This window comes from Rhinoderma darwinii, chromosome 5, assembly GCF_050947455.1.
Source record: "Rhinoderma darwinii isolate aRhiDar2 chromosome 5, aRhiDar2.hap1, whole genome shotgun sequence".
NCBI classification, from domain to species: domain Eukaryota; kingdom Metazoa; phylum Chordata; class Amphibia; order Anura; family Rhinodermatidae; genus Rhinoderma; species Rhinoderma darwinii.
In genome coordinates this window covers 177,233,048-177,260,267 of record NC_134691.1, presented here as the reverse complement: position 1 = coordinate 177,260,267, position 27,220 = coordinate 177,233,048, and the positions used below count along the sequence as shown (strand labels likewise).

The following is a 27,220-nucleotide window of genomic DNA, read 5'->3' as shown; positions in this document are numbered from 1 at the left end:
CCGACGGCTGCTATGGCAACAGGAGGCCTAGCAATGGCATACTTGTCTGGTAATTACGCAAGCCGATTAAGCCCCACCCAGAGGTGGGGCCTAATTGGCTTGCCGTCAGTGAACGACTGACAGTTCTAATACATTGCACTACATAGGTGGTGCAATGTATTAGAACAGACATCATACAGTTGGACCTTAAAGTCCCCTAGTGGGACTAGAAAAAAGTGTAAAAAAAATAAAAGTTTCAAGTAATAAAATAAAACAATCACCCTTTTTCCATTTATCAAGTTCTTTATTATTAAAAATAAATAAACCATACATATTTGGTATCGCCGCATCTGTAATAGCCTGCATTATAAAAATACTATGTTGTTTATCCCGCGCGGTGAACACCATAAAAAAATCAAAACCTAAAAAACAATGCCAGAATTGCTGTTATTTGGTCACCTTGCTTTACAAAAATTGTAACAAAAAGTGATCAAAAAGTCGCATGTATCCAAAAACAGTACTTCTAAAAACTACAACCCATCCCGCAAAAAAACAAGCCATCCTACAGCTCCGTCAACGAAAAAAATAAACGTTCTGGTTCTCACAACATGGCGATAGAAAAAACGTTATTGTGCAAAAAGTTGTAAAACATAAAAAAGTGCTATAAATTTGGTATCGCCGGAATCGTGGTGACCAGCATAATAAAGTTAACATGTCATTTATGATGCGTTGTGAACACTGTATAAAACAAATCCTAAAAAACTATGCCAGAATTGCTGTTTTTTGCTCACCTTGCCTCTCAAAAAATAGGATAAAAAGTGATCAAAAAGTCGCATGTACCCCAACATGGTAGCAATAATAACTACAGCTCGTCCCGCAAAAAAAATCAGCCCTCACACCACTACATCTTTGAGGAAATAAAATAAGTTAAGGCTCCAATAAGTCAGGAAATAAAAAATATGCAGTTGTACAGGCTGAGAGGAACATTTCTTATGTTTCAAGAGATGATTTATCAAGGCTCTAAAATTAGGGAACCAGGAAGGCTAGGGCCTAAACACATCTGCTGAAAGTGAGAGTACCCATTTAATAACAGCACAACACTTCCCCAGCAAAATTCTCCAAACTACAAAGGTGCCGTGATGTACTCTGCCCAGCTTACATATGCTCCACATTATAAACTCATTTACAAGTAAAACGCAAATCAAAACTACTACCAAGCAAAATCCACGCTCCAAAAGTCAAATGGTGCTGTCTCCCATCGGAGCCCTACACTGTGCTCAAACAGCAGTTTACTTCCACATATATGGCATCGCCATACATGGGAGAACCCTTTTTAAAAAAATTGAGGTGTGTGTCTCCAGTGGCACAAGCTGGGCACGACATATTTGCCACTGAAATGGCATATCTAGGGAAAAATTGAAATTTTTACTTTGCTACGGCTGGGCACCACATACTGGCATATCTATGGAAAATTGCCATTTGCACTCTGCAACATCGAGTGCACAGTAATTTCTGGAAAACACCTGCAGGGTTAACATTCTCACTATACCCCTAGGTGAATAACTTGTTGGGTGCAGTTTCCATAATAAGGTCACTTCTCAGGGTTTCCACAGTTTTGGTTCCAGAAGGGCAAATGCGACATATCGCCCAGAAACCAATTCTGAAAAATCTGTACTCCAAAAGCCAAATGACGCTCCTTCCCTTCTAAGCCCTACCATGTGCCAAAACAGCAGTTTATGACCACATATGGGATATCGCTGTACTCAGGAGAAATTGCTTTACAAATGAATGTTGGGGTGTTTTTTCTCCTTTTATTTGTTGAGAAAATAAAATTTTTGGAGCTAAAGCTACGTCTTATTGGGAAAAAAAATGTGTTTTTTTTCACTGCCAAATTCTAATAAAATCTATGGGGTCAAAATGCTCACTACACCCATAGATGTATTCCTGAAGTGGTGTCGTTTCCCAAATTTAGTCACTTTTGGGGAGTTTCCACTGTTTTGGTTCCACAGGGGCTTTGCAAACGCAACATGGTGCCAAGGAATGAATCCAGCAAAATCTGCGCTCCAAAAGCCAAATGGCGCATATGGGGTATTTCCGTACTTTGGAGAAGTTGCTTTAAATGTTGGGCTGCTTTTTCTTCTTTATTTATTAAGAAAATTAAACATTTTGCGCTAAAGCTATGCCTTATTGAAAAAAAAAATGATTTGTTTAATTTTTACCGCCCAATTCTAATAAAAACTATGTTGGTCAAAATGCTCACTACACCCCTAGATGAATTCCTCAAGGGGTGTGGTTTCCTAAATTGAGACACTTTTGGGGAGTTTCCACTGTACTGGTACCTTAGGGACTTTGTAACAGCGACATGGTGCCAAGAAACCAATCCAGCATAATCTGTGCTCCAAAAGCCAAATGGTGCTCCTTCCTTTTTGAGCCTTGCCGCGTTCCCAAACAGCAATTTATGACCACATATGGGGTATTTTCGTACTATGGATAAGTTGCTTCACAAATCTTGGGTTGTTTTTTCTTCTTTATTCCTTGTGGAATTTTTTAGTTTTTTTAGCTAAAACGACATCTTATTGGAAAAAATAAAAATTCTAATAAAATCTATGAAACACCTGTGGGTTTAAAATTCTCACTACACCCCTGGATAAATTTCTTGAGGAGTGTAGTTTCTAAAATGGGGTAAGTTTTGGGGGGATTCTACTGTTTTGGCACCAGAAGACCTCTCCAAACCTGACATGTTGCCTAAAATATAGTCTAATAAAAAGGAGGCCCCAAAATCCACTAGGTGCTCCTTTGCTTCCGAAACCTGTGCTTCAGTACATTAGCACACTAGGGCCACATGTGGGATATTTCTAAAAACTGCAGAATCTGGGCAATAAATATTGAGTTGCGTTTTTCTGGTAAAACCTTCTGTGTTACAGAAAACAAAATGGATTAAAAATAAATTTCTGCAATAGAAATAAAATTTGTAAATTTCACCTCTATATTGCTTTAACCCTAAAGGGTTAAGATAGTTTCTAAATTCTGTTTTGAATATTTTAAGTGGTGCAGTTTTCAAAATGGAGTAATTTATGGGGGTTTGTATTGTATGGGCCCCTCAAGGCCACTTCAGAACTGAACTGGTCCCTGTAAAAATAGCCTTTTGAAATTTTCTTGAAAATGTGAGAAATTTCTATTAAACTTCTAAGCCTTGTAACATTCTAGAAAAATAAAAATATATAAAAGGATGTTAAAAAATTATGCTAATCTAAAGTAGACATATGGGAAATGTTAATTAGCAACTATTTTGTGTGGTATAACCGTCTGTCTTACAAGTGGATAATTAAAATGCATAAAAATGCTCTTTTTTAAAAAAAAAATAATTGCTAAATATTGGTGTTTTCCCCAATTAAATACAGAATTTATCGACCAGATTTTACCAATAGCATAAAGTCCAATGTGTTACAAGAAAACAATCTCAGAGTTACTTGGATAGGTAAAACCATTCCAAAGTTATTACCACATAAAATGACACGTGTCAGATTTGAAAAATAAGGCTCTGTTAGTATGGTCAAAAGTGGCTGCAACGGGAAGGGGTTAAAAAAATGGTAGAAAAAGATTTTCCATAACATGTTTACTTTAAACATGATATTTTTTAGAAATGTCTTATTTATTTTTTGTGCTTATATAGTGCTAACATATTTATTAGTGCTGCACAGAGAGACATTTACATCAATCCTGGTTCCCAGGGGGCTCCGTCTGATTTCCCTAGGACTAATTTTAAAGGACAGGGGAAACAAAAACTTAATACAGATGTTGCTCTTGGTCGGGCTCGAATCCAAAACCCTAGTGGTGTAAGCAACAGTACTAGCCTCTGAACCACCGTGCTCTGAAATTCAGAATGAATTTTAGCAAAAAATTATATTAATATTTTTTTTATCATGTCACCTATTCTCAACTCTATACACTCAAGGTTTCAAATAGCACAAACAATTTCATCCACAATAACTCTAAGGGCAGATACAGACGGACGTTGCATTTTTGCGCGCGCAAACAACGCTGCGTTTTGCGCGCGCAAAAACCATTTGACAGCTGCGTGTGTCATCCGTGTCTGATGCGCGGCTGCGTGACTTTCGCGCAGCCGCCATCATAGAGATGAGGCTAGTCGACGGCCGTCACTGTCCAAGGTGCTGAAAGAGCTAACTCTTTCAGCACCCTCGACAGTGAATGCCGAACACATCCTATCGAAAAACCTGTTGAAAAAAAAGAAAAAGTTTGTACTTACCGAGAACTTCCCGGCCGTTGCCTTGGTGACGTGTCCTTGGTGACGCGCCTCTCGACATCGGGCCCCACCTCCCTGGATGACGCGCCAGTCCATGTGACCGCTGCAGCCTGTGCTTGGCCTGTGATTGGCTGGAGCTGTCACTTGGACTGAATTGTCATCCCGGGAGGTCAGACTGGAGGAAGAAGCCGGGAGTTAGCGGTAAGTCAGAACTTCGTTTTTTTTTCTACCGGGTCATGTATATTGGGATCGGAAGTCACTGTCCATGGTGCTGAAACAGTTTAACTCTTTCAGCACCATGGACAGTGACTATCTCCTGACGTCGCGTACCAATAATTTTTTTGCCGGGTTCGGCCAAAACGAGTTCGGCCGAACCCGGTGAAGTTCGGTTCGCTTGTCCGGCTTCGCTCATCGCAAAGACACTCTGTTTGGATGGTCGGAAACAGAAAAGCACATGGTGCTTTTCTGTTTACATTCATCCTTTTGACAGCTGGTGCGCTGTTTCAGTCGGTTCGCACGGAAGTGCTTCCGTGCAACCTGCGTGGTTTTCACGCACCCATTGACTTCAATGGGTGCGTGATGCGCGAAATACGCAGAGTTATTGAACCTGACGCGCTTTTTGCGCAGCAGACAAACGCTGTGCAAAAAGCACGGACTGTCTATACTGCCCCATAGACTTGTATTGGTCCATGCGTGCCGCGTGAAAACCACGCGGCCCGCACTGACCGAATACACGCTCGTGTGAATCCCCCCTAACTAGAACCATAAATTGAATTTGTATAAGTATTACTTGTGTTTTTGTTTTCCCGATTCTTAGCCACTTATCCAGCGATTTTCTACTAAGTAAGATAACAAGAGTCAAACATATTTCTCACTGGTTTATAAAATTAAATGCAGAGTTGACAGAAACGTAATAGGCAGCTTTTGTGGGATTTTGGTCACAGGGCACATTATTTTGTACTTCTTTCTCTCACAAAAAATTATTTTAGGAGCAATCTCTTAAAAATAGAGCTGGAGATTTCTTTCTGTAAATTGAGTTGATAAAGTGTTTGGCACGCCATACAATTTTAGAGAGAAAATACAGAATATACATGGGTTGTGTACATAAATAGTGTTATAATAAAGGACTTATTAGCAGGTCTATTGGTAACATTGAACATAAATAAATTTACAGCAACATTTTCATATATAAAATGATAAGGAAAGAATATAAAAGATGAAACATCATTGCTTGACCAAAATCTGATAGTCACTAAATTAACCCCTTCCCGCCGCAGCCCTTTTTCAGATTTTCATCTTTGTTTTTTCCTCCCCACCTTCCAAAAGCCATAACGTCTTTATTTTTCCAATGATATAGTACTATGAGGGCTTGATTTTTGCGGGACGAGTTGTAGTTTTTTGAAACACCATTTATTTTGCCATGTAATGTACTAGAAAATGGGGAAAAATTATTTGTGGGGCAGAAAATGAAAAAAACAGCGATTCCTCCATGGTTTTTTGCACACCATTTTTACGGAATTCACTTCACTGTGCAAATAAAACAACATGTTAACTTTATTTTGTGGGTCAATACGATTACGGCGATACCAAATATATATAGTTTTTTGTATATTTTACTACTTTTACAAGTAAAAACCTAAGTGTAAAAAAGAAAATTTATTTTGTGTCGCCAAATTCCAAGAGCCATAACTTTTTTATTTTTCCGTTGATTAAGTGGTATGAGCGCTTATTTTTTGCAGGATAAGCTGTAGTTTTTAATAATACCATTTTGGGGTACATGCAACGGTTTGATCACTTTCTATTTCATTTTTTGTGAGAGATTAGGTGACAAAAAATAGAGATTCTGGAGTTTAAAATATTTTTTTTTATGGCGTTCACCCTGCGGGTTAAATAATGATATATTGTAATAGTTCAGACTTTTACGGACGTGGCGATACCAATTATGTTTATTTATTTATTTTTTTACTATGCTCTAGGGCGAAAATGGGAAAAGGTTTTTTTTTTTAACATTTAATCTTTTATTTATTTTTTTACACAAATTTTTTTTTTATTTAACTCGTTTTTACTTTTTTTTATTAGTCCCCCTCGGGGACTTCAGCCAGCGATCGTTAGATTGCTTGCACGATAGACTGCAATACGTATTAATGTATTGCAGTATATCATGATTCTGAAAATGCATCTATTAAGCCCTGACAGAGGGCTTAATAGGTGCACAAAGATGGCGGACCCGGGGGACCTTCATTAGGCCCCCAGGCAGCCATTTCAGCCATCGCCCCCCCACGATTGTATTGCGGGCGGCGCGATGAGCTGTTAGAGGGGGTCGCCCCCCTCTTTCTAATGATTTAAATGCTGCGGTCGCTATTGACCGCAGCATTTAACGAGTTAAACGAGCGGGATCGCGTATTAATTAGAGGACAGAACCAACTAGGGTTAGATCCCTACTCACCAATGGGCCCCTTAGCAGTTGTTGCAAATCGATTATGTGCTAACAGCTTATCAGACTACTCGCATAACACAGTTCAACAGATGTTTTTTGAGATGAGCGACTTTCCCCAAACTTGTTTTTTGTCCGATTTAGTCGAAACAGCCATTAGATTAGTTTTGGCCCAAATAAATTTGTCGCTAATAGAAAGCTCCCCTGATTGCCCTGAAAAGTTGGGTGTGACACTCTAAGCTCTTATAGGACCGTATCCAACCCCTTTCAAGCACTTTAATGCCAATTTAGTAATATCAAAGTGACAGCAACATATATGGCTATGGGTTAATAGATGGGAGCCGGTTGTAACAAACAGCCTATTTATTAAAAACCCACTACACTATCAGATTTTTTTAATGCTTTTCAACTGGTTGCAGATACAGGACGAGAATGCTCGTCCTGAGCGGCGGGTTGTTGCCGCATTAGGACGAGCATTCTCGTCCTGCAGTTAAACAAACGGTGACAGGACAGCGACTTCAGCTGTCACAGACAGCTGAGCATCACAGCTATCGGCGGCGGGACCAATCGCGGCCCCCCCGGATCACTGTGATTGGTCAGTCACTCCAGACTGACCAATCACAGTAGAAAAGTGAATTGCCTCCCTTCCTCTGTGACGGATCTCCTCATTTCTGTCACAGTTGTGACAGTTCTGAGGAGATCGGACCAGAGAGAATTTAGCGCGTCCCCTCACAAGTGAAATACACTACACTAACCCCATAAAGCTCCCCGATCCACCTCCCCTCCCCTCTCCTTTTGGGGACCTGTCAAAAGTTATTTAGTTTGTTAAAAAAAAAAATCCCCCCAACGAATCGAAAAAATAATAAAAAAAATAAATAAATAAATAAATAAATTATAGGTAGTAGTGTAGAATATATAGGTGATTATTTTATATATATATATATATATATATATATATATATATATACACGTGTATATTATATACATACTTATATACATTATATAGTATATATATATATTATAAATATATGCTATATATATCGCACGCAGACATTCGAAAAGGAGTGTTAACCCGCTGACGTTTTAGGCGCGTTTTTTTGTTTTAGCATAAGATAAAAAGTTAAAATGTAAATAATCTAAAAATTATTAGTAGTAGTTTAGGTAGGTTACATATATACTTATATACACACACACACACACACACACACACACACACACACACACACACACACACACACACACGCATATACCAGGTTTCTGACGACATTTGAGATGCAGTTTTTTTATTTGTCATAAAAGTTTAAAAAAGTTTAAAAAAATAAAACATTGTTAAAGTATAAAATTATGGCTAAATATTAGTACACTGTGGAGGAGGCATACGCCATGCTGTGTTCAGACACAGACACAGAAACCACCAGTAAGGATGAGGAACACTTCCTTCTTATGTCATCCTCTAGTGATAGTGAGGAACCCCCACAAAGGTGGAGTAGGCAGAGTGACAGTCAGTCAAGTGACTCCAATTGGGTGCCCCCAAATATTTTTTCATCCCAAATTCCTGAATTCACTTCTGCCCCAGGAATAAAAATGTATAAGCCATAGATGAGTTATTCGTGCTCTTCAAAGGAAGGCTACGATTTAGGCAATACTTGCCAAGTAAAAGGGCAAAGTACGGAATAAAAATGTATAAGCTCTGTGAGAGTGAAAGTGGGCACACTCACAGATTTAGAATTTATGAGGGAAAAGAATGCCAAATCTGCCCAACAGAGTGTCCCCATGTCCTCAATACAAGCGTCAAAAATGTGTGGGACCTTTCGTACCCCCTGCTATATAAAGGTTATAACCTTTATATAGACAATTTCTATACTAGCGTCCAACTGTTCCACTGCCTATTTGAGAAAAATACAGTTGCCTGTGGCACAATACGTAGGAATCAAAAAGGCCTCCCAAAAAATGTGGTTGACCAAAAACTAAGACCTGGTGATAGCAGGTCATTGTGTAATGGGACTGTGATGGCAACCAAATTTAGGGATGAAAAATATGTTTTTATCATCATGTCCATTCATGGGGACAGCAGCACCCCTGTTCCAGTAAGAGGGCGTAATGCCACAGCCCTCAAGCCTGTGTGTATACAGTAGTATAACCAACACATGGGTGGCGTAGACCTGGCGAATCAAATGCTACAGCCATACAGCGCAATTAGGAAGTCTCGCGTATGGTACAAGGAGACAGCAGTGCACCTCATACAAACAGCGCTGTACAATTCCTTTATTATTTATCGGAAGTCAGGGAATCAAGTACAGTATCTTGAATACCAGGAAAAAGTAATAAAGCAACTACTTTTCAAAGACCGAGCAGAAGAGGCTGCAAGTACATCCCATAGCAGTGAGGCCAGCAGAATTGTATCAGAGCAGCACTTCCCAAGTGAAGTGCCCCAAACTGAGAAAAAGAGAAGACCGTACAGAAAATGTTGCGTCTGTTATAGAAACGGAATGCGAAAAGGCACGGGCTATCAGTGTGACACTTGTCCTGATAAGCCAGGATTGTGTATCAAGGACTGTTTTCGCCCCTACCATTCCTCCCTAAATTATTAATTTTATGACTTATTCTCTACTTTTTTTTTTTACCCGTTTTTGGCCTTTCACCCCTATTTCCAGTACATTATTGCCCATTTATGAATTGGAATTAAACCTAAAAAAAAACAACTAAATTCTTCTTTATACCCCTAGATGAATACTGAAGGACAGTGTTATCTGCTCAGCCACTTCAGAAAGTCTGCAAATAAATTGTGCCTGGAATTCATCTAACTAGGCCCAAAAAGCCACAAGGCGCGCCTTCAGTTTTATTCTCTCCCGTAATTCTAGCTAAAAAAAAGTTACATGGTCAATCACTGTACCCCTAAATGAATACTTTCAGGGTGTAGTTTTCAAAATGGGGTGACTTCTAGGGTTGTTACATTGTTCTGCTAACACAAATCCTCTGTAAGTGTGGAGTGGGGCCTATTAGTCATTCAAGCTATGTCATGAAAGCCAGAGGGTATTACTATTACAGAGTCCCCCTATTGCTGTTAAACAGCAGATTACGGCCTAAGTGGGGGTATTTTTGAACACAAGAAAAACAGCGCAATAAAAATTGGAGTACATTTCCTAAGTTTAATGTGCTGAATACGAAACAAAATGTCCTATAAATGGTTATGCATTAATTCCACAAAATGTGGGATCAAACTACTTAACACACCCCAAAATAAATTCCCTGAGGGGTGTAGTTTCCAAAATGATGTAACTTTTTTGGAGTTTCCACTGTACTGGCACCTCAGTGGCTCTGTAAACGTGACATGACACCCGAAAAACATTCCAGCAAAATATGTTCATAGAGGGTATTTCTGTGTTCAGGAGAAATTGCTTAACAAATTTTGCAGTGCTTTTTCTCCTATTACCCCTTGTGAAAATTAAAAATTTGGGGTAAATGCTGCGTTAATGTAGAAAAAAATGCAATTTTTAATTTTCAATGCCCAGTGTTAATCATTTCTATGTAACACCTGTAGGGTCAATATGATCACTATACCCTTCGATAAATTGCTTGAAGGGTTTAGTTTACAAAATGGAGTCACTTTTTTGGGGTTTCCATTTTACTTGTACTTTAGTTGCTCAATGAATGCACATGGCACCTGAAAACTATTCGAGCAAAATCCGTGCTCCAAAATACAAATGGTACTCCTTCCATTCTGAGCCCTGCAGTGGGTCCAAACAGCAGTTTATTACCACATATGAGGTATTGCCATAATAGTGACAAATTGCTTTACAAAAGTTGGAGTTCTTTTCCTCCTTTATTCCTTGTAAAAATTTACAATTTCTACATTTTTTCAGAAAAAAGTAAATTTTCATATTCATGGCAGAATTCCACTAAATTCTGCAAAAAAATCTGTGGGGTCAAAATGCTCATTATACCCCTAGGAAAATTCCTTGAGGGGTTTAGTTTCCAAAATGGGGTCGCTTTTGGGGAGTTTTCACTGTTTTGGTACCTCCAGGACGTTGCAAACGCGACATGGCACCGAAAATCATTCCAGCAAAATCTGTGCTCCAAAATCCAAATGGCGCTGTTTCCCTTCTGAGCCCTGGCGTGGATCCAAACAGCAGTTTATTACCACATATGAGGTATTCCCGTAATCGGGAGAAGTTGCTTTACAAATTGTGGGGTTCTTTTTCTCCTTTATTCCCAGTAAAAATTAAAAATGTCTAAGTTTTTTTCAGAAAAAAGGTGGATTTTTAATTTTACAGACTATTTCCAATAAATTTAGCAAAAAACCTGTGGGATTAAAATGCTAACTATATCCTTAGATAAATTCCCTGAGGGGTGTAGTTTCCAAAATGGGGTCACTTTTTGGGGCTCTCCACTGTTTTGGCACCACAAGACCTCTTCAAACCTGACATGGTGCCTAAAATATAATCTAAAAAAAGGAGGCCCCAAAATCCTCTAGGTGCTCCTTTGCTTCTGAGGTCCGTGTTTCAGTCCAAGAGGACACTAGGGCCACATGTTAGATATTTATAAAAACTGGAGAATCAGGGTAATAAATATTCAGTTGCAATTCTTGGCTAAAACCTTCTGTGGTACAAAAAAAAATTATTATAAATTAATTTTGGCAAAAAAAAATGAAATGAGTACATTTCACGTCTATTTTGCTTTAATTCCTGTGAAAGGCCTAAAGGGTTAAGAAACTTTTTGAAGGCGGTTTTGAATACTTTGAGGGGTGCATTTTTTTAAAATGGGGTGATTTATGGGGATTTCTAATATATAAGGCCCTCAAACTACTTCAGAACTGTACTGGTCCCTGTAAAAATAGCCTTTTGAAATTTTCTTGAAAATTTGAGAAATTGCTGCTAAATATCTAAGCCTTGTAACGTCCTAGAAAAATAAAAGGACGTTCAAAAAACGATGCAAACATAAAGTAGACATATAGGGGCTGTTAACTTGTAACTATTTTGTGTGGTATTACTATCTGTCTTACAAGCATATACATTTAAATTAAGAAAAATGTTAATTTTCACAAATTTTTTCTAAATGTTGGTGTTTTTCACAAATAAATACTGAATTTATCGACCACATTTTTTCTCTAACATCAAGTACAATATGTCACGAGAAAACAATCTCAGATAAGCTTGGCTAGGTGAAAGCATTCCGAAGTTATTACCACATAAAGTAACACATGTCAGATTTGAAAAAAATCGGCTGTGTCCTGAAGGCCAAAACAGGCGGTTTCCTTAAGGGGTTAAAATGAAAATAATAGTCCAAAAATGATCACTCTTTGGAGACAGATGTCTGCCGGTGTTTATACATACACGGTAGTATCGGAAGAATCAATGACATTTTAAAAATGGTTAAAAAATTATCCGTTTCTGTGGAACAGCAAAAGGTCTGGTGTTGTTTTATAGAAAAAAATAATTATATATATATATATATATATATATAAATATACACACATATGCAAATTTTTTGGTGCCACTATTATTAGCAATTATAAATATGCAAAACATTGATTGACACCACAGCCATGAAGTCTGTATCAGCAGGCAGCGACACAATATCAACACTAGGTTTAAATTTAAACTAAAATCTTTTTATTAGATGAAAACTTCATTCGGACGCAGACATATAACGATGCTGTATAAATGCTTGACACACAACAATATGCCCTATTTTGGTGGCACGCAAAAAAATTAGTGATCTATGATGTCTGTTTTAAGGGCATGTTCACACATTGCAGAGTTTTTCCGCTGCAAATGTTGGTGCAGATTTGGGGCAATTATGTAACGAATCTTCACCAGAATTTGCATATTTGACAGGTAATTCAGACGTTGCAGAAAAGAAAGCGGACTTGCCACAGAGTTCAGTTTTTGCATTGCAAAGGCTAAAATCCACAGTGAAATTACGCTTCTTCTCCGCAACAGACAGTGCATGCTGCAGAGGGAAAATTCTGCACCGCAGCCTATGGTCCGCAGCAGAGTTTTCCGCAATGTCTGAACTAACTTGCCTAAAAATGTATTGAAACGTAAAAAACGGCCGCTGGAGAATTCCACTGTGGACTGTCCGCAGCGGAATTCCACAGCAATTCCGCGACGTGTGAACATGCCCTAAGAAGGCAGTGGCACACTATGAGCACCAGGATTAATATTATTTAGTACGTATGAATGATGGGATGAAGATGGGTGATTCACAAACTAATGTAAAACTTGTATAGCTGCAGCACTCACAGCAATAGCTGCCTGTGCCTGCCTAACACACTGATACTGACTGACTCCTATTACTCTCTAAAATATATATCTAAGTAAAATTAGTGTAAATCTAACTATCTAGTCTCTTCTCCTCACTATGAAACATTGTCACTGATACTAATCTGCTACCTTTATGTATTCTATGTTTGACTATCTTTCACACTCTGTCTGATGTCCTGTCTCTCCTATCTGTATCCCCACAAAGCACCAGCCTTTCCTAGTGGGGCTGTTAATAGTGGCTATGATTCATATGACTCTCATCTACTGATTTACACACTATACCCCTCATGATTGCGTGTGCTAAAGGGAATGCTACCTGCAAGGCATGATGGGAAAGCCCATCGGACCTCTGCCCGAGGTCATGTGATCCTTCCTCTCTGTCGTCTTGTCATCTTCTAATCTGTAAAATGGTGGCCGCTATTTTGAGCGATTCGTGCAGGATGAATCCCAAAAGTTTCAGATTTGCGAAGGAATTTTATTTGTGTGTAATCGATTCGCTCATCTCTATAAATTTTCTTAGAATCCCCACACTGTTTTCTTGGGGATTTTTTTCTTAGAACAAGTTTGCAAGGCTGAAAAAAGACATACATCAATCCAGTTCAGCCTATTACTCTGCAATGTTAATCAAGAGGTAAGCAAAAATCCTCTACAGGCAAAAAGCCAATTTTCCTCATCTTAGGAAAATTTTAAATTCCTTCTCGACTCCAAACCTGGCAAGAAATGACTGGATAAACACTCCATCTACAGTATTCTAGTTACCATTATTTAAAATAGTATTATACTCATGAAAAACATCAAGGCCCCTTTTTGAACTATTAGTGAATTTACCATGACAACTTCCTCTGACAGAGAGTTCTATAGTCTCATTGCTCTTATAGTAAAGAATTAACTTTTGATATATTTATACAGTTATTAGTTCACCCCTCAGCAGTGGCAGATCCTCAAAGGTCCGTTATCGGTGGCCGCCCAGGGCCCGAGGGTCCCGGGGGGGGGGGGCATGGCCGCCTGAAAACCACATCGCAGTTTTGTTACGAATCGCGGCAAAAACTGTGGCAAAACAGAAGGCCCCTGGTCTCAATTGTATCCGCGTCATTTGACATCGGTTCCCTTCCCCGCCATTCAGCATTTTTTTTGTGATGCAGGTTGCGTGATTACGTCATTGTGCCGCTTTCATCGCTCCGCTGGATGTGGCCTGGTCAGAACAGACCAGGCATGCATCATTGGAGAAGAGGACGATGCTGGAACAGGGACAGGTAAGTGTGGTGCTATCTACAGGGGGGTGGCGTTCTACAGGGAGCTGTATGTTGTATCTGCAGGGGGCTGCATGGCGCTATCTACTGGGGGTTAAGTGTGGCACAATCTACAGGGAGTGTGTGGCACTATTTAAAGGGGGGATGTATGGCACTATCTACAGAAGGGCTGTGTGGCACAATCTATAGGGGGCTGTGTGGCACTATCTACAAGGCTGTGTGTGATGCTATCTACAGGGGAGTGTGTGGCACTATCTACAAAGGGGGTGTGTGGCACTATTTGCTGGAGGCCTGTGTGGCAGTATCTAAAGGGGGATGTGTGGCACTATTTACAGGGGGGCTGTATGGCAATATCTACAGGGGGCTGGGTGGCGTTATCTACAGGGGGGTGGCACTATCTACATAGAGGGTGTGTGTCCCTTTCTACAGTGGGCTGTGTGAGGTGCTATCTACAGGGTGTGTGATGCTATTTACAAGGGGGTGTGTAGCACTTTCTACAGGGGGCTGTGTGACGCTATCTATAGGGGGGTGTGTGGTGCTACCATCAGGGGTGTGTGTGATGTTATCTACAGAAGGCTATGTGTGGCACTATCTACAGTGATCACTGTGTATGTGGTGCTTTACTTTACAGTGTTTGACAGAAATACACTCAGGAGCACAGTGTTTGGTACTATTTTATTCAGAGTTAAAATTATATTATATTCAAGGTCACATTGTATGATACTATTATATTTAGGGGCATAGTGTGTGGCACCATGATAATTTTATCTTCGTTTTTAGTTGTGTGGAAATGTTGGAAAAGTGAGGAGCCAAAGATATCGGAGTAGCAAATTCTGCAGAAATGGGGCATGGCCGAGAGAAGTCACCATGAGGTCTGTACTGGATGGACGAAAAAAGAGGAAAAAAAACTACTACAATCTGAGAAGACTTCAAGTGTGAGTCACTGGATTATAGAGAATCTGTCACCTCCGGACATGTTTGTTATAGAAAATCCTTGTATTTCACAAACAGTCTTTGTGCAGTCCAGGTCTGATAGAAAATGGGTGTTACCATTCTCCTTGACAGGAGCATGTGTCCCTGCACAGTGTGATACTGTCAGCGATGGTTGGAGACTATCAGTATGTATTAACAGCCCTTTGACAAGGGTAATCATAACACCCATTTGTTAATGCTTGCACAAAAAAAGTAGTGTTTACAATAGTTACGGTGTGGCAGGGCGGCGGTGGAGAAGGGGGGGGCAAAAGTTTGGGTAACAGCCCAGGGCAATGGTCTACTGGGTTCTGTAGCACTCCTATATCATTTATTACATTGCTTGCCAGCCTTTGAACTTGCTCAAGCTTTACTATGTCTTTTTTGTGCACTGGTGCTCAAAACTGCACACAACGTCCATGTGCGGTCTGACAAGAGATTTATAAAGTGGTAGACCTATGTTCTCATCATTTGCATCTATGCCCCTTTTTATGCAACCAATGATTTTATGTGCCTTGCCAGCAGCTGCCTGACACTGCTTGCTACAGTTCATTTTACTGACAACTAAAATTCCTAAGTTATTTTCCATGTTAGTTTTACCTAGTATTTTCCAAAGAGGCAGCGATTTTTTTTTAGTATTTTCATTGTCGCTTTTTGAGAGCAATCATATTTTTTATATTTGCTTTGACGTAGCCGTATGAGGACTTTTTTTGCGGGCCAAGTTATTATTTTTATAGGGACCATTTTGGGGTACATACAGTGAAGGAAATAAGTATTTGATCCCTTGCTGATTTTGTAAGTTTGCCCACTGTCAAAGACACGAACAGTCTAGAATTTTTAGGCTAGGTTAATTTTACCAGTGAGAGATAGATTATGTAAAAAAAAAAAAAAAAATCACATTGTCAAAATTATATATATATTTATTTGCATTGTGCACAGAGAAATAAGTATTTGATCCCTTTGGCAAACAAGACTTAATACTTGGTGGCAAAACCCTTGTTGGCAAGCACAGCAGTCAGACATTTTTAGTAGTTGATGATGAGGTTTGCACACATGTTAGATGGAATATTGGCCCACTCCTCTTTGCAGATCATCTGTAAATCATTAAGATTTCGAGGCTGTCGCTTGGCAACTCGGATCTTCAGCTCCCTCCATAAGTTTTCGATGGGATTAAGGTCTGGAGACTGGTTAGGCCACTCCATGACCTTAATGTGCTTCTTTTTGAGCCACTCCTTTGTTGCCTTGGCTGTATGTTTTGGGTAATTGTCGTGCTGGAAGACCCAGCCACAAGCCATTTTTAATGTCCTGGTGGAGGGAAGGAGGTTGTCACTCAGGATTTGATGGTACATGGCTCCATCCATTCTCCCATTGATGCGGTGAAGTAGTCCTGTGCCCTTAGCAGAGAAACACCCCCAAAACATAATGTTTCCACCTCCATGCTTGACAGTGGGGACGGTGTTGTTTGGGTCATAGGCAGCATTTCTCTTCCTCCAAAAACGGCGAGTTGAGTTAATGCCAAAGAGCTCAATTTTAGTCTCATCTGACCACAGCACCTTCTCCCAATCACTCTCAGAATCATCCAGATGTTCATTTGCAAACTTTATACGCGCCTGTACATGTGCCTTCTTGAGCAGGGGGAGCTTGCGGGCACTGCAGGATTTTAATCCATTACGGCGTAATGTGTTACCAATGGTTTTCTTGGTGACTGTGGTCCCAACTGCCTTGAGATCATTAACAAGTTCCCCCCGTGTAATTTTCGGCTGAGCTCTCACCTTCCTCAGGATCAAGGATACCCCACGAGGTGAGATTTTGCATGGAGCCCCAGAACGATGTCGATTGACAGTCATTTTGTATGTCTTCCATTTTCTTACTATTGCACCAACAGTTGTCTCCTTCTCACCCAGCATCTTACTTATGGCTTTGTAGCCCATTCCAGCCTTGTGCAGGTCTATGATCTTGTCCCTGACATCCTTAGAAAGCTCTTTGGTCTTGCCCATGTTGTAGAGGTTAGAGTCAGACTGATTAATTGAGTCTGTGGACAGGAGTCTTTTATACAGGTGACCATGTAAGACAGCTGTCTTTAATGCAGGCACCAAGTTGATTTGGAGCGTGTAACTGGTCTGGAGGAGGCTGAACTCTTAATGGTTGGTAGGGGATCAAATACTTATTTCTCTGTGCACAATGCAAATAAATATATATAATTTTGACTATGTGATTTTCTTTTTTTTTTTTAATATAATCTATCTCTCACTGGTAAAATTAACCTAGCCTAAAAATTCTAGACTGTTCATGACTTTGACAGTGGGCAAACTTACAAAATCAGCAAGGGATCAAATACTTATTTCCTCCACTGTATAATTTATTGATTGACCTTAATTCTTATTGAACACAATAATAAAATTCTGCCATTGTTTTTTGTGTTTTTCTTTTGCACCTTTGCGGCACGGTTTAAATAATGTTAACTTTATTCTTTAGGTCGGTACGATTACGACAATATCAAATTCATAACTTTGCTGAATAAAACCATGTTTTATGGAAAGATTTTAAAAAAAATGTTGTCGGCACATTCCGAGAGCCATACCATTTTTATTTTTCTGTTGATTTAGCCATATAGCAGCTTGTTTTTTGTGGGATGGGTTGTTTTTCATTGCACCATTTTGGGGTACATATAATCATTTGTTTGACTTTTATTAATTTATTTTTACAAGGGACGGGAAAAAACATCAATTCCGCCACCGTTTTTTCTTTTCACATCATATGCGATGCGGTTTAAATAATGTGCTATCTTTTCTTTACGGACCGTTATGTCTCCATTATGATTTTGAGAAGACTTTTTTTATTTTATTGAAGTTTAGGAAACTTAATTTCACTTTTTTGTTGTCCCACTAGGACACTAGAAGCTGCAATCCTCTGATTCCTGACATAATGCTTTGGAATACTTGGTATTCCCAAACATTATGGTCTGTAAGTACAAAATGAACAGGCAAAGTATTAGGCCAGAGGCATGATGCGGCTGCCATGGAAACCCATCGGCACCCTGCAATAGTGTTGTAGGGTTCTGATGAGCTGACAGAAATAGCTCTGTCAAACTCCTTAGCTGCTATTGACCACAAGGGTCCTGACTTAAAGGATTAAAGGCCAGGATCGGAAGTGTGTATTTCAGCCAGAACCCGCTACTAATGACATGGGCACAGCTCTTTCCCTGTGTCATCCACTTGACATATCATTAAGTCCTATCACAATAAGGCTGGATTCACACGAGCGTGTGCGTTTTGCACACGCAAAAAACGCGGCGTTTTGCATGCGCAAAAGGCACTTAACAGCTCCGTGTGTCAGCCCCGTATGATGGGCGGCTGCGTGATTTTCGTGCAGCCGCCATCATTATGACACTCCGTTTGGATGTTTGTAAACAGAAAAACACATGGTGCTTTTCTGTTTACATTCATAGTTCGACAGCTGTTGCGCGAATCATGCTCATCCCACGGAAGTGCTTCCGTGTGGCATGCGTGATTTTCACGCACCCATTGACTTCAATGGGTGTGTGATGCACGAAATATGCACAAAGAATGGACATGTCGTGAATTTTTCGCAGCAGACTCACGCTGCGTAAAAATCACGCAACTGTCTGCACGGCCCCATAGACTAATATAGGTCCTTGCGACGCGCGTGAAAATCATGCGCGTTGCACTGACGTATATCCCGTTCATCTGAATAAGCCCTAAGAACACAATGCAATTAGGATGTAATTGTACGTCCATTTGCAAAAAGGAGCTAACAAGGACGTTGGACTATAGAGCCTATCTCAAAAGCTTGTGTTGAAAAATGACTTGCTAGTCCAAAAAAAAAAAGTCTATAATCTTTTTATATAATACTTATTTTCCTTAAGCTATATTCACCCAGTAACAGATGAGTATATGTGATCCAAGCCCCCCGATGCCTTAAAAATTATCTCTTGTCTCCACAGCAACTCCAAACTTCTGTTTCCCAATTGGGTGTCATACCATTATTATTAGAAATATATATATAAGAAAAAACTTGCAGGTGAAGCCACTGATAGCAGGAACAAATCATAATTTGTATGTTTTCATTGTGAAATACCATTTATGAAGTATTTCAGAAAAAAGCTATTGGCACTAATGATTTAACTTTTCTTTTTAGAAAACCGGAAATCCGAAAATGCTGTTTTTTTTTATATGGTTTCCCATATTAATAACCTATTGCTGCTTTACTCCCGGATTTTGTTCTTTTTTCAGAGATGTGCAGTGTTCATCATGACCTAAGTATCATCGCATTACTGTGTGTCACATATCCCATACAAATGGCATATAGAGAAGATTTTGCTTCAAGATTTGCTTCAATTATAAAGTGTGTGTACCCAGCAATATTTTATGTCACAGATGACAATTTCACAGACTCAGCAGAATAGCAACAACTACAGATGTCTACAAATGACTGAAATACAATATGCACCATCCCTATGATATTTATAGTGCTTGTCATTGATTGTGAAAATAAAATTGTCAATGAAAAAAATATTTAAAAAAAATACCTGCCCAGGTCTTCCATTCTCACACACAACTGCATCTTCATTTCCAATATATGGTGGGTTGTCATTAAGATCTAAAACTTTGATACCAACTGAAACATAGCTCACAAGAGCAGGGTTATCTGTAAATAGTAAAAGTATATGTTAATACATATTTCAAAAGATTAAAAATGAGGGGAGGGTAAATGTAACACAAATTATATTTCAAGCCACCAATATATCCTGACTCTTCACCCAAATGAATATTAATGCTTTTAAGAAATGAAAATGCCCTTAACAATATGATGGATAAAATATTTTTATACAGTCATTAAATGTAATGAAAAAATAAAAGTATCAAATACAAAATTGAAAGAAAGAGTAATTCATTCTGCAGAATAGAAATTACATTAGCATCAATCATAGATACGGACTTTGCTTTATATCTTAGATTACTATATAAAAACCCAGATATAAATAACATTTATATAAGAAGAAAGCTTAAAACACATGAAAACCTGCAATACATAAAAACATGCCTTTGGTAATATATATATATTAAAGAAATGGAAATTTAGGAACTGAGAAAATGTACTGTTGTTTTCTGGATTGGATAGTAGTACCAATGTACAAATCATATTTTTTTCCACTTTTCAGTGCAATGTTTCCTTATCTTTGATTCATAAGCCTGCTTTAGCATAATATATAATTTTTTGGGGATCTAACATATTATTTTAAAACTTCTACTATTCCTTTTCTAGATAATATTGTTTACACTGCTTTATGAACTCAAACTCTATTTAAGTTATTTCTCTCTAAATGGTGATAAAAGTGTATGTGTATCTGCCAAAAACATTATTGTGTATTAATGGAACTGCGTCTGCTTAAACAGAAGATAATTGAACAACATTTATAAGAGTACTTATATTGAAAAAAAATATATATAGATATAGGGTAATTTATACACAGAAAAATAAAATCTGTACTTAAAAAGGGTTGTCTCACCAGGACAACCCCTCCATGTATTGCACTGGCCTTTTTGTATTTTTTTGAAGCACCAACTTGTAATAGTACATTCCCCATTTCAGGGGAAAATGTATGTTTTGTGTTGGTGATGACAACTTATTGCTAAGGGTTTCTGAAGCTAGACCCATGGTATTTTATAGGCATGAACCTGTATCTATTACAAAATTCTGGGCATTACACAAATCCCAATTTGGAATCCCCACAATTATACATAGTTACATAGTTACATATGTTGAAATTAGATACACGCCTACCAAGTTCAACCTTTCTCATTCAATTACCTGTCATTCATTGCTAGATTAGTTTTAACTCTCAATGCCATTTGTCAGTCAATCATTTAGCCTTTTTTTTAAATGCTGACATAGTATCTGCCTTTACTATCTCCTTTAACTAGACATCCAGGAACATCAATGGGCAATAAGCAATGTTTTGTTTTCCCCAAAGGGACCCAAAAGTAGGACTTCCCAGGATCACCTATACTCCAAGGAACATGAAAATTAAAATTAAAATATAGACTTTACAACCTCATAACAAAGTTCAATGAGAAGCACTGTGACAGCAATGACACCACTGGAGATCAAGTTATTAAATTTTTTAATAACTTGATCTCCAGTGGTGTCATTGCTGTCACAGTGCTTGTCATTGAACTTTGTTATGAGGTTGTAAAGTCTATATTTAATGAAGAGCGATAGGAAAATAACCACTTAGAAAAGAGGTATATGGAAGTGCACAAGTGTAAATGGAAGTCCTCTACACATCTAGAAGGAATGGACCCAATAAACAATACCTCTGTAATATCAGAGTTTTTCTCCTGGATTCTCACAGAATAAAATTACATAGACGCACACAGACAAATGTAGAGTCAGAAGCTCACGGAGGTACAATATGGGCCCATAGAATTCTCTAGGCTCTATATTTAGGATTCATGTGATGTGGCTTCCAATGTGATCATGTGCATGATGGCTAATAGTTGAATTTGAGAACTATTATTCTTAACTAGTTTCGTGCAGGACCTTTAAATCCAATAATAGTCTTCAACCAAATGTATCCTATTTGACATAATTTATATATTTTTTTAAAGATAAAAGTTCTAGCATCAGATTGAGAGAATTCTTTGTAAATTAGCAATATTAGCAGTTACGCCGTATCCAGGGCTTCTAGTGTTTATACGGCATCTGAAGTAAAGTACAGGGGTTCTGTAAAGGATCTGCCAGGCACAGCTTCTTTGTCAACGCCCATAGGTAATCAGTCTGCACCTGCTTCTATGTCTGTGAGACTGACTCCATCTTCCACCACTCAGGATGGCAGGCTTAGGAGTGGGAGAGCCTATCACAGCCTGGCCAGACGGAGCTAGCTCCCGCCCTCTGTCTATTTATACCTGCCTTTCCTGTTCCTCCTTGCTTGTGATTCTTCTCGTTTGGTTTCCTGGCCCTGCTGCAGCTTCTGAACTCTTTGACCCTGCTTCATATTGACCCTGGCTTACTGACTACTCTCCTGCTCTGCGTTTGGTACCTCGTACACTCCTGGTTTGACTCGGCTTGTTCACTACTCTCCTGCTCTGCGTTTGGTACCTCGTACACTCCTGGTTTGACTCGGCTCGTTCACCACACTTGTTGCTCACGGTGTTGCCGTGGGCAACTGCCCCATTTCCCTTTGTTTCTGTGTACCCTTGTCTGTTTGTCTGTCATGCACTTATTGAGCGTAGGGACCGTCGCCCAGTTGTAACCCGTCGCCTAGGGCGGGTCGTTGCAAGTAGGCAGGGACGGAGTGGCGGGTAGATTAGGGCTCACTTGTCTGTTTCCCTACCCCCATCATTACATAATCACAAGCCTGTATACCTAGTCTACCCTGGTCCCTCACACTACTATGGACCCCCTTGAGACCCTGGCTCAGCAAATGCAGGGTCTCTCCCTACAGGTCCGGGCCCTGGCTCAGAGGGTCAACCAGTACCATGGTAGTGCCCGTCACCTCACCTCTTGAACCCCACCTCAAGTTGCCTGACCGGTTCTCAGGGGACCGGAAGACTTTTCTCTCCTTTAGGGAGAGTTGTAGGCTCTATTTTCGCTTAAAGCCCCACTCCTCAGGTTCTGAGAGCCAGCGGGTGGGTATAATTATGTCCCGGCTCCAGGAAGGGGCCCAAGAATGGGCCTTCTCCTTGGCTCCTGACGCCCCTGAACTTTCCTCCGTTGATCTTTTCTTTTCTGCTCTCGGACTCATTCATGACGAGACTGACAGGACTGCCTTTGCCGAGAGTCAGCTGGTGACCTTACGTCAGGGTAAGAGACCTGTTGAGGAGTATTGTTCTGACTTTAGGAAGTGGTGCGTAGCTTCTCGGTGGAATGACCCTGCCTTAAGGTGCAAGTTTAGGTTGGGTCTGTCGAACACCCTGAAAGACCTGCTTGTTAGCTACCCCTCTTCTGACTCCCTAGACCAGGTTATGGCTTTAGCGGTAGGACTTGACCGACGTTTCAGGGAATGACAACTTGAACGTTTTTGTGTTTTCCCCTCTGACTCCCCCATGATGCCTCCCGAGGTTCCGTTGCTTCGCTCTTCCACGGAAGACTCGGAGGTACCTATGCAACTCGGGGCCTCCGTGTCCCCCCGACAACGTAGAGAGTTCCGCAGGAAGAATTGTCTCTGCTTCTATTGTGGGGATGACAAGCATCAAGTGAACACCTGTCCTAGGCGTAAGAATAAGCAGCCGGAAAACTTCCGCGCCTAAGTGATCATCGGGGAGGTCACTTGGGCGCACAGGTATTTCCCGTAAATATGAAACGTAATAAAATATTGCTTCCCTTTCAGGTCTCTTTTGGTGGTAGGTCTGCTACCGGCAGTGCCTTCGTGGATTCAGGGTCTTCTGCTAATATCATGTCTGGGAATTTGCTATGTCTCTAGCTATGCCTTTGATTGATTTGCCTAAAACTGTCCCGGTAGTGGATATCGACTCCACTCCTCTTGCTAATGGTTATTTTACACAGCATACCCCTGTTTTTGAACTCCTTGTTGGCTCTATGCATTTGGAGCAGTGCTCTGTACTGTTGATGCAGGGATTATCGTCCGATTTGGTTTTAGGCCTTCCCTGGTTGCAGTTGCATAATCCCACGTTTGACTGGAATACTGGGGAGCTTACCAAATGGGGTAATGAATGCTTGACGTCATGTTTTTCTGTTAATTCTATTTCTCCCCCTGAGGAGGGGAACACGCTACCTGAGTTTGTTCAGGACTTTGCTGATGTTTTTTCTAAGGAGGCCTCCGAAGTGTTACCTCCTCATAGAGAATACGATTGCGCTATCGATTTGGTACCAGGAGCTAAGCTCCCTAAGGGTAGGATATTTAATCTCTCTTGTCCCGAACGTGAAGCCATGAGAGAGTATATCCAGGAATGCCTGGCCAAGGGTTACATTCGCCCCTCTACTTCTCCGGTAGGTGCTGGCTTCTTCTTCGTAGGGAAGAAGGATGGTGGTCTTAGGCCATGCATTGACTACTGTAACTTGAATAAGGTCACTGTAAGGAACCAATATCCCCTTCCTTTGATTCCTGATCTCTTTAATCAGGTTCAGGGGGCCCAATGGTTCTCTAAGTTTGATCTACGGGGGGCGTATAACCTTATCCGCATCAAAGAGGGGGATGAGTGGAAGACTGCGTTTAACACGCCCGAAGGTCATTTCAAATACCTCGTCATGCCCTTTGGTTTGTGTAATGCTCCCGCGGTCTTCCAGAATTTCATAAATGAGATTTTAAGAGATTACCTGGGGGTATTTCTTGTAGTGTACCTTGATGACATACTTGTGTTTTCCAAGGACTGGTCCTCCCACATTGAGCATGTCAGGAAGGTGCTCCAGGTCCTTCGGGAAAACAAACTGCTTGCGAAGACCGAAAAATGTGTGTTTGGGGTACAGGAGATACCATTTTTGGGTCAAATCCTCACTCCTCATGAATTCCGCATGGACCCCGCCAAGGTCCAGGCTGTGGCGGAATGGGTCCAACCTGCCTCCCTGAAGGCGTTACGGTGCTTCTTGGTGTTCGTTAATTATTACAGGAGATTTAGTGCTAACTTCTCGGTCATCGCTAATCCTCTTACAGACCTCACTCGCAAAGGTGCTGATCTCCTCCACTGGCCTCCTGAGGCTGTCCAGGCTTTTGAGGTCCTTAAGAAGTGCTTTATCTCGGCCCCGGTGCTGGTTCAGCCCAACCAAATGGAGCTATTTATCGTTGAGGTTGACGCATCCGAGGTGGGAGTGGGGGCTGTCTTGTCCCAGGGTACCAGGTCCCTCACCCATCTCCGTCCCTGTGCCTACTTCTCCAGGAAGTTTTGGCCCACTGAGAGTAACTATGATATTGGCAACCGCAAACTCTTAGCCATTAAATGGGCATTTGAAGAGTGGCGCCACTTCCTGGAGGGGGCTAGGCACCAGGTAACGGTCCTTACCGACCACAAGAATCTGGTTTTCCTAGAATCTGCCCGGAGGCTAAACCCGAGACAAACTCGATGGGCGTTATTTTTTACCAGATTCAACTTTTTGGTTACCTATAGGGCTGGGTCTAAAAATATTAAGGCTGATGCACTGTCGCGTAGCTTCATGGCCAGCCCTCCTTTGGAGGAAGATCCTGCTTGTATTTTGCCTCCAGGTATAATCTTTTCCTCTATTGATTCTGATTTAGTCTCTGAAATTGCAGCTGATCAAGGTTCAGCTCCCGGGAACCTTCCTGAGAACAAGCTGTTTGTTCCCCTGCAATTCCGGCTAAGGGTACTTAGGGAAAATTATGACTCCACACTATCTGGTCATCCAGGCATCCTGGGTACCAAGCACCTCATTGCCAGAAACTATTGGTGGCCTGGGTTGCCTAAAGACGTTAAGGCCTACGTCGCCGCTTGTGAGGTTTGTGCTAGGTCCAAGACTCCCAGGTCCCGACCAGCGGGCTTACTACGTTCTTTGCCCATTCCCCAGAGACCTTGGACCCATATCTCCATGGATTTTATCACTGATTTGCCTCCATCGCAAGGCAAGTCGGTGGTGTGGGTTGTAGTAGACCGCTTCAGTAAGATGTGCCACTTTGTGCCCCTCAAAAAACTACCCAATGCTAAGACGTTAGCTACCTTGTTTGTCAAACACATCCTGCGTCTCCATGGGGTCCCTGTCAATATTGTTTCTGACAGAGGGGTACAATTTGTTTCATTGTTTTGGAGAGCCTTCTGTAAAAAGTTGGAGATTGATCTGTCCTTCTCCTCTGCCTTCCATCCTGAAACTAATGGCCAAACTGAGAGGACTAATCAGTCTCTAGAACAATATTTAAGGTGTTTTATCTCTGACTGTCAATATGATTGGGTCTCATTCATTCCCCTCGCCAAATTTTCCCTTAATAACCGGGTCAGTAACTCGTCAGGGGTCTCCCCCCTTTTCTGTAATTTTGGGTTTAATCCACGGTTCTCCTCCGTTTCACCTGGTAGTTCCAACAATCCCGAGGTAGAGGTCGTTCATCGGGAACTGTGCACAGTCTGGGCCCAGGTTCAGAAGAACCTAGAGGCGTCCCAGAGCATACAAAAAACTCAGGCAGATAGAAGACGTTCTGCTAACCCCTTGTTTGTGGTCGGGGATCTGGTGTGGCTATCGTCAAAGAACTTGCGCCTTAAAGTCCCGTCCAAGAAGTTTGCTCCCCGGTTTATAGGGCCGTACAAGGTCATTGAAGTCCTCAATCCTGTCTCCTTCCGACTGGAGTTGCCCCCATCTTTTCGAGTACACGACGTGTTTCATGCCTCCCTCCTTAAACGCTGCTCCCCGTCCTTGGCTCCCTCGAGGAAACCTCCTGTCCCCGTTCTCACCCCTGAGGGGGTGGAATTCGAGGTGGCCAAGATTGTGGACAGCAAGATGGTCCAAGGCTCCCTCCAGTACCTGGTCCATTGTTGAGGATACGGGCCTGAGGAGAGGACTTGTGTACCCGCCGGGATGTTTACGCTGGGGTATTGGTCAGGAGGTTCCACCTTCGTTTCCCCAATAAACCAGGTCCATCTAGAAAGGGTCCGGTGGCCCCTCTTAAAAGGGGGGTACTGTCAAGGATCTGCCAGGCACAGCTTCTTTGTCAACGCCCATAGGTAATCAGTCTGCACCAGCTTCTATGTCTGTGAGACTGACTCCATCTTCCCCCACTCAGGATGGCAGGCTTAGGAGTGGGAGAGCCTATCACAGCCTGGCCAGACGGAGCTAGCTCCCGCCCTCTGTCTATTTATACCTGCCTTTCCTGTTCCTCCTTGCTTGTGATTCTTCTCGTTTGGTTTTCTGGCCCTGCTGCTGCTTCTGAACTCTTTGACCCTGCTTCATATTGACCCTAGCTTACTGACTACTCTCCTGCTCTACGTTTGGTACCTCGTACACTCCTGGTTTGACTCGGCTTGTTCACTACTCTCCTGCTCTGCGTTTGGTACCTCGTACACTCCTTGTTTGACTCGGCTCGTTCACCACTCTTGTTGCTCACGGTGTTGCCATGGGCAACTGCCCCATTTCCCTTTGT

At 41.0% G+C, this 27,220-nt stretch overlaps 1 protein-coding gene across 1 annotated transcript in view; it reads right to left on the bottom strand.

The window, feature by feature from the left end:
* The window catches only part of CDH18 (cadherin 18), a 523,245-nt gene that overhangs the window by 30,207 nt on the left and 465,818 nt on the right, over window positions 1-27,220 (bottom strand). Inside the window, exon 9 of the mRNA XM_075826752.1 lies at window positions 19,712-19,830. Coding sequence (XP_075682867.1) covers window positions 19,712-19,830 — 119 coding nt within the window. The remainder of the gene's footprint in view (window positions 1-19,711; window positions 19,831-27,220) is intronic.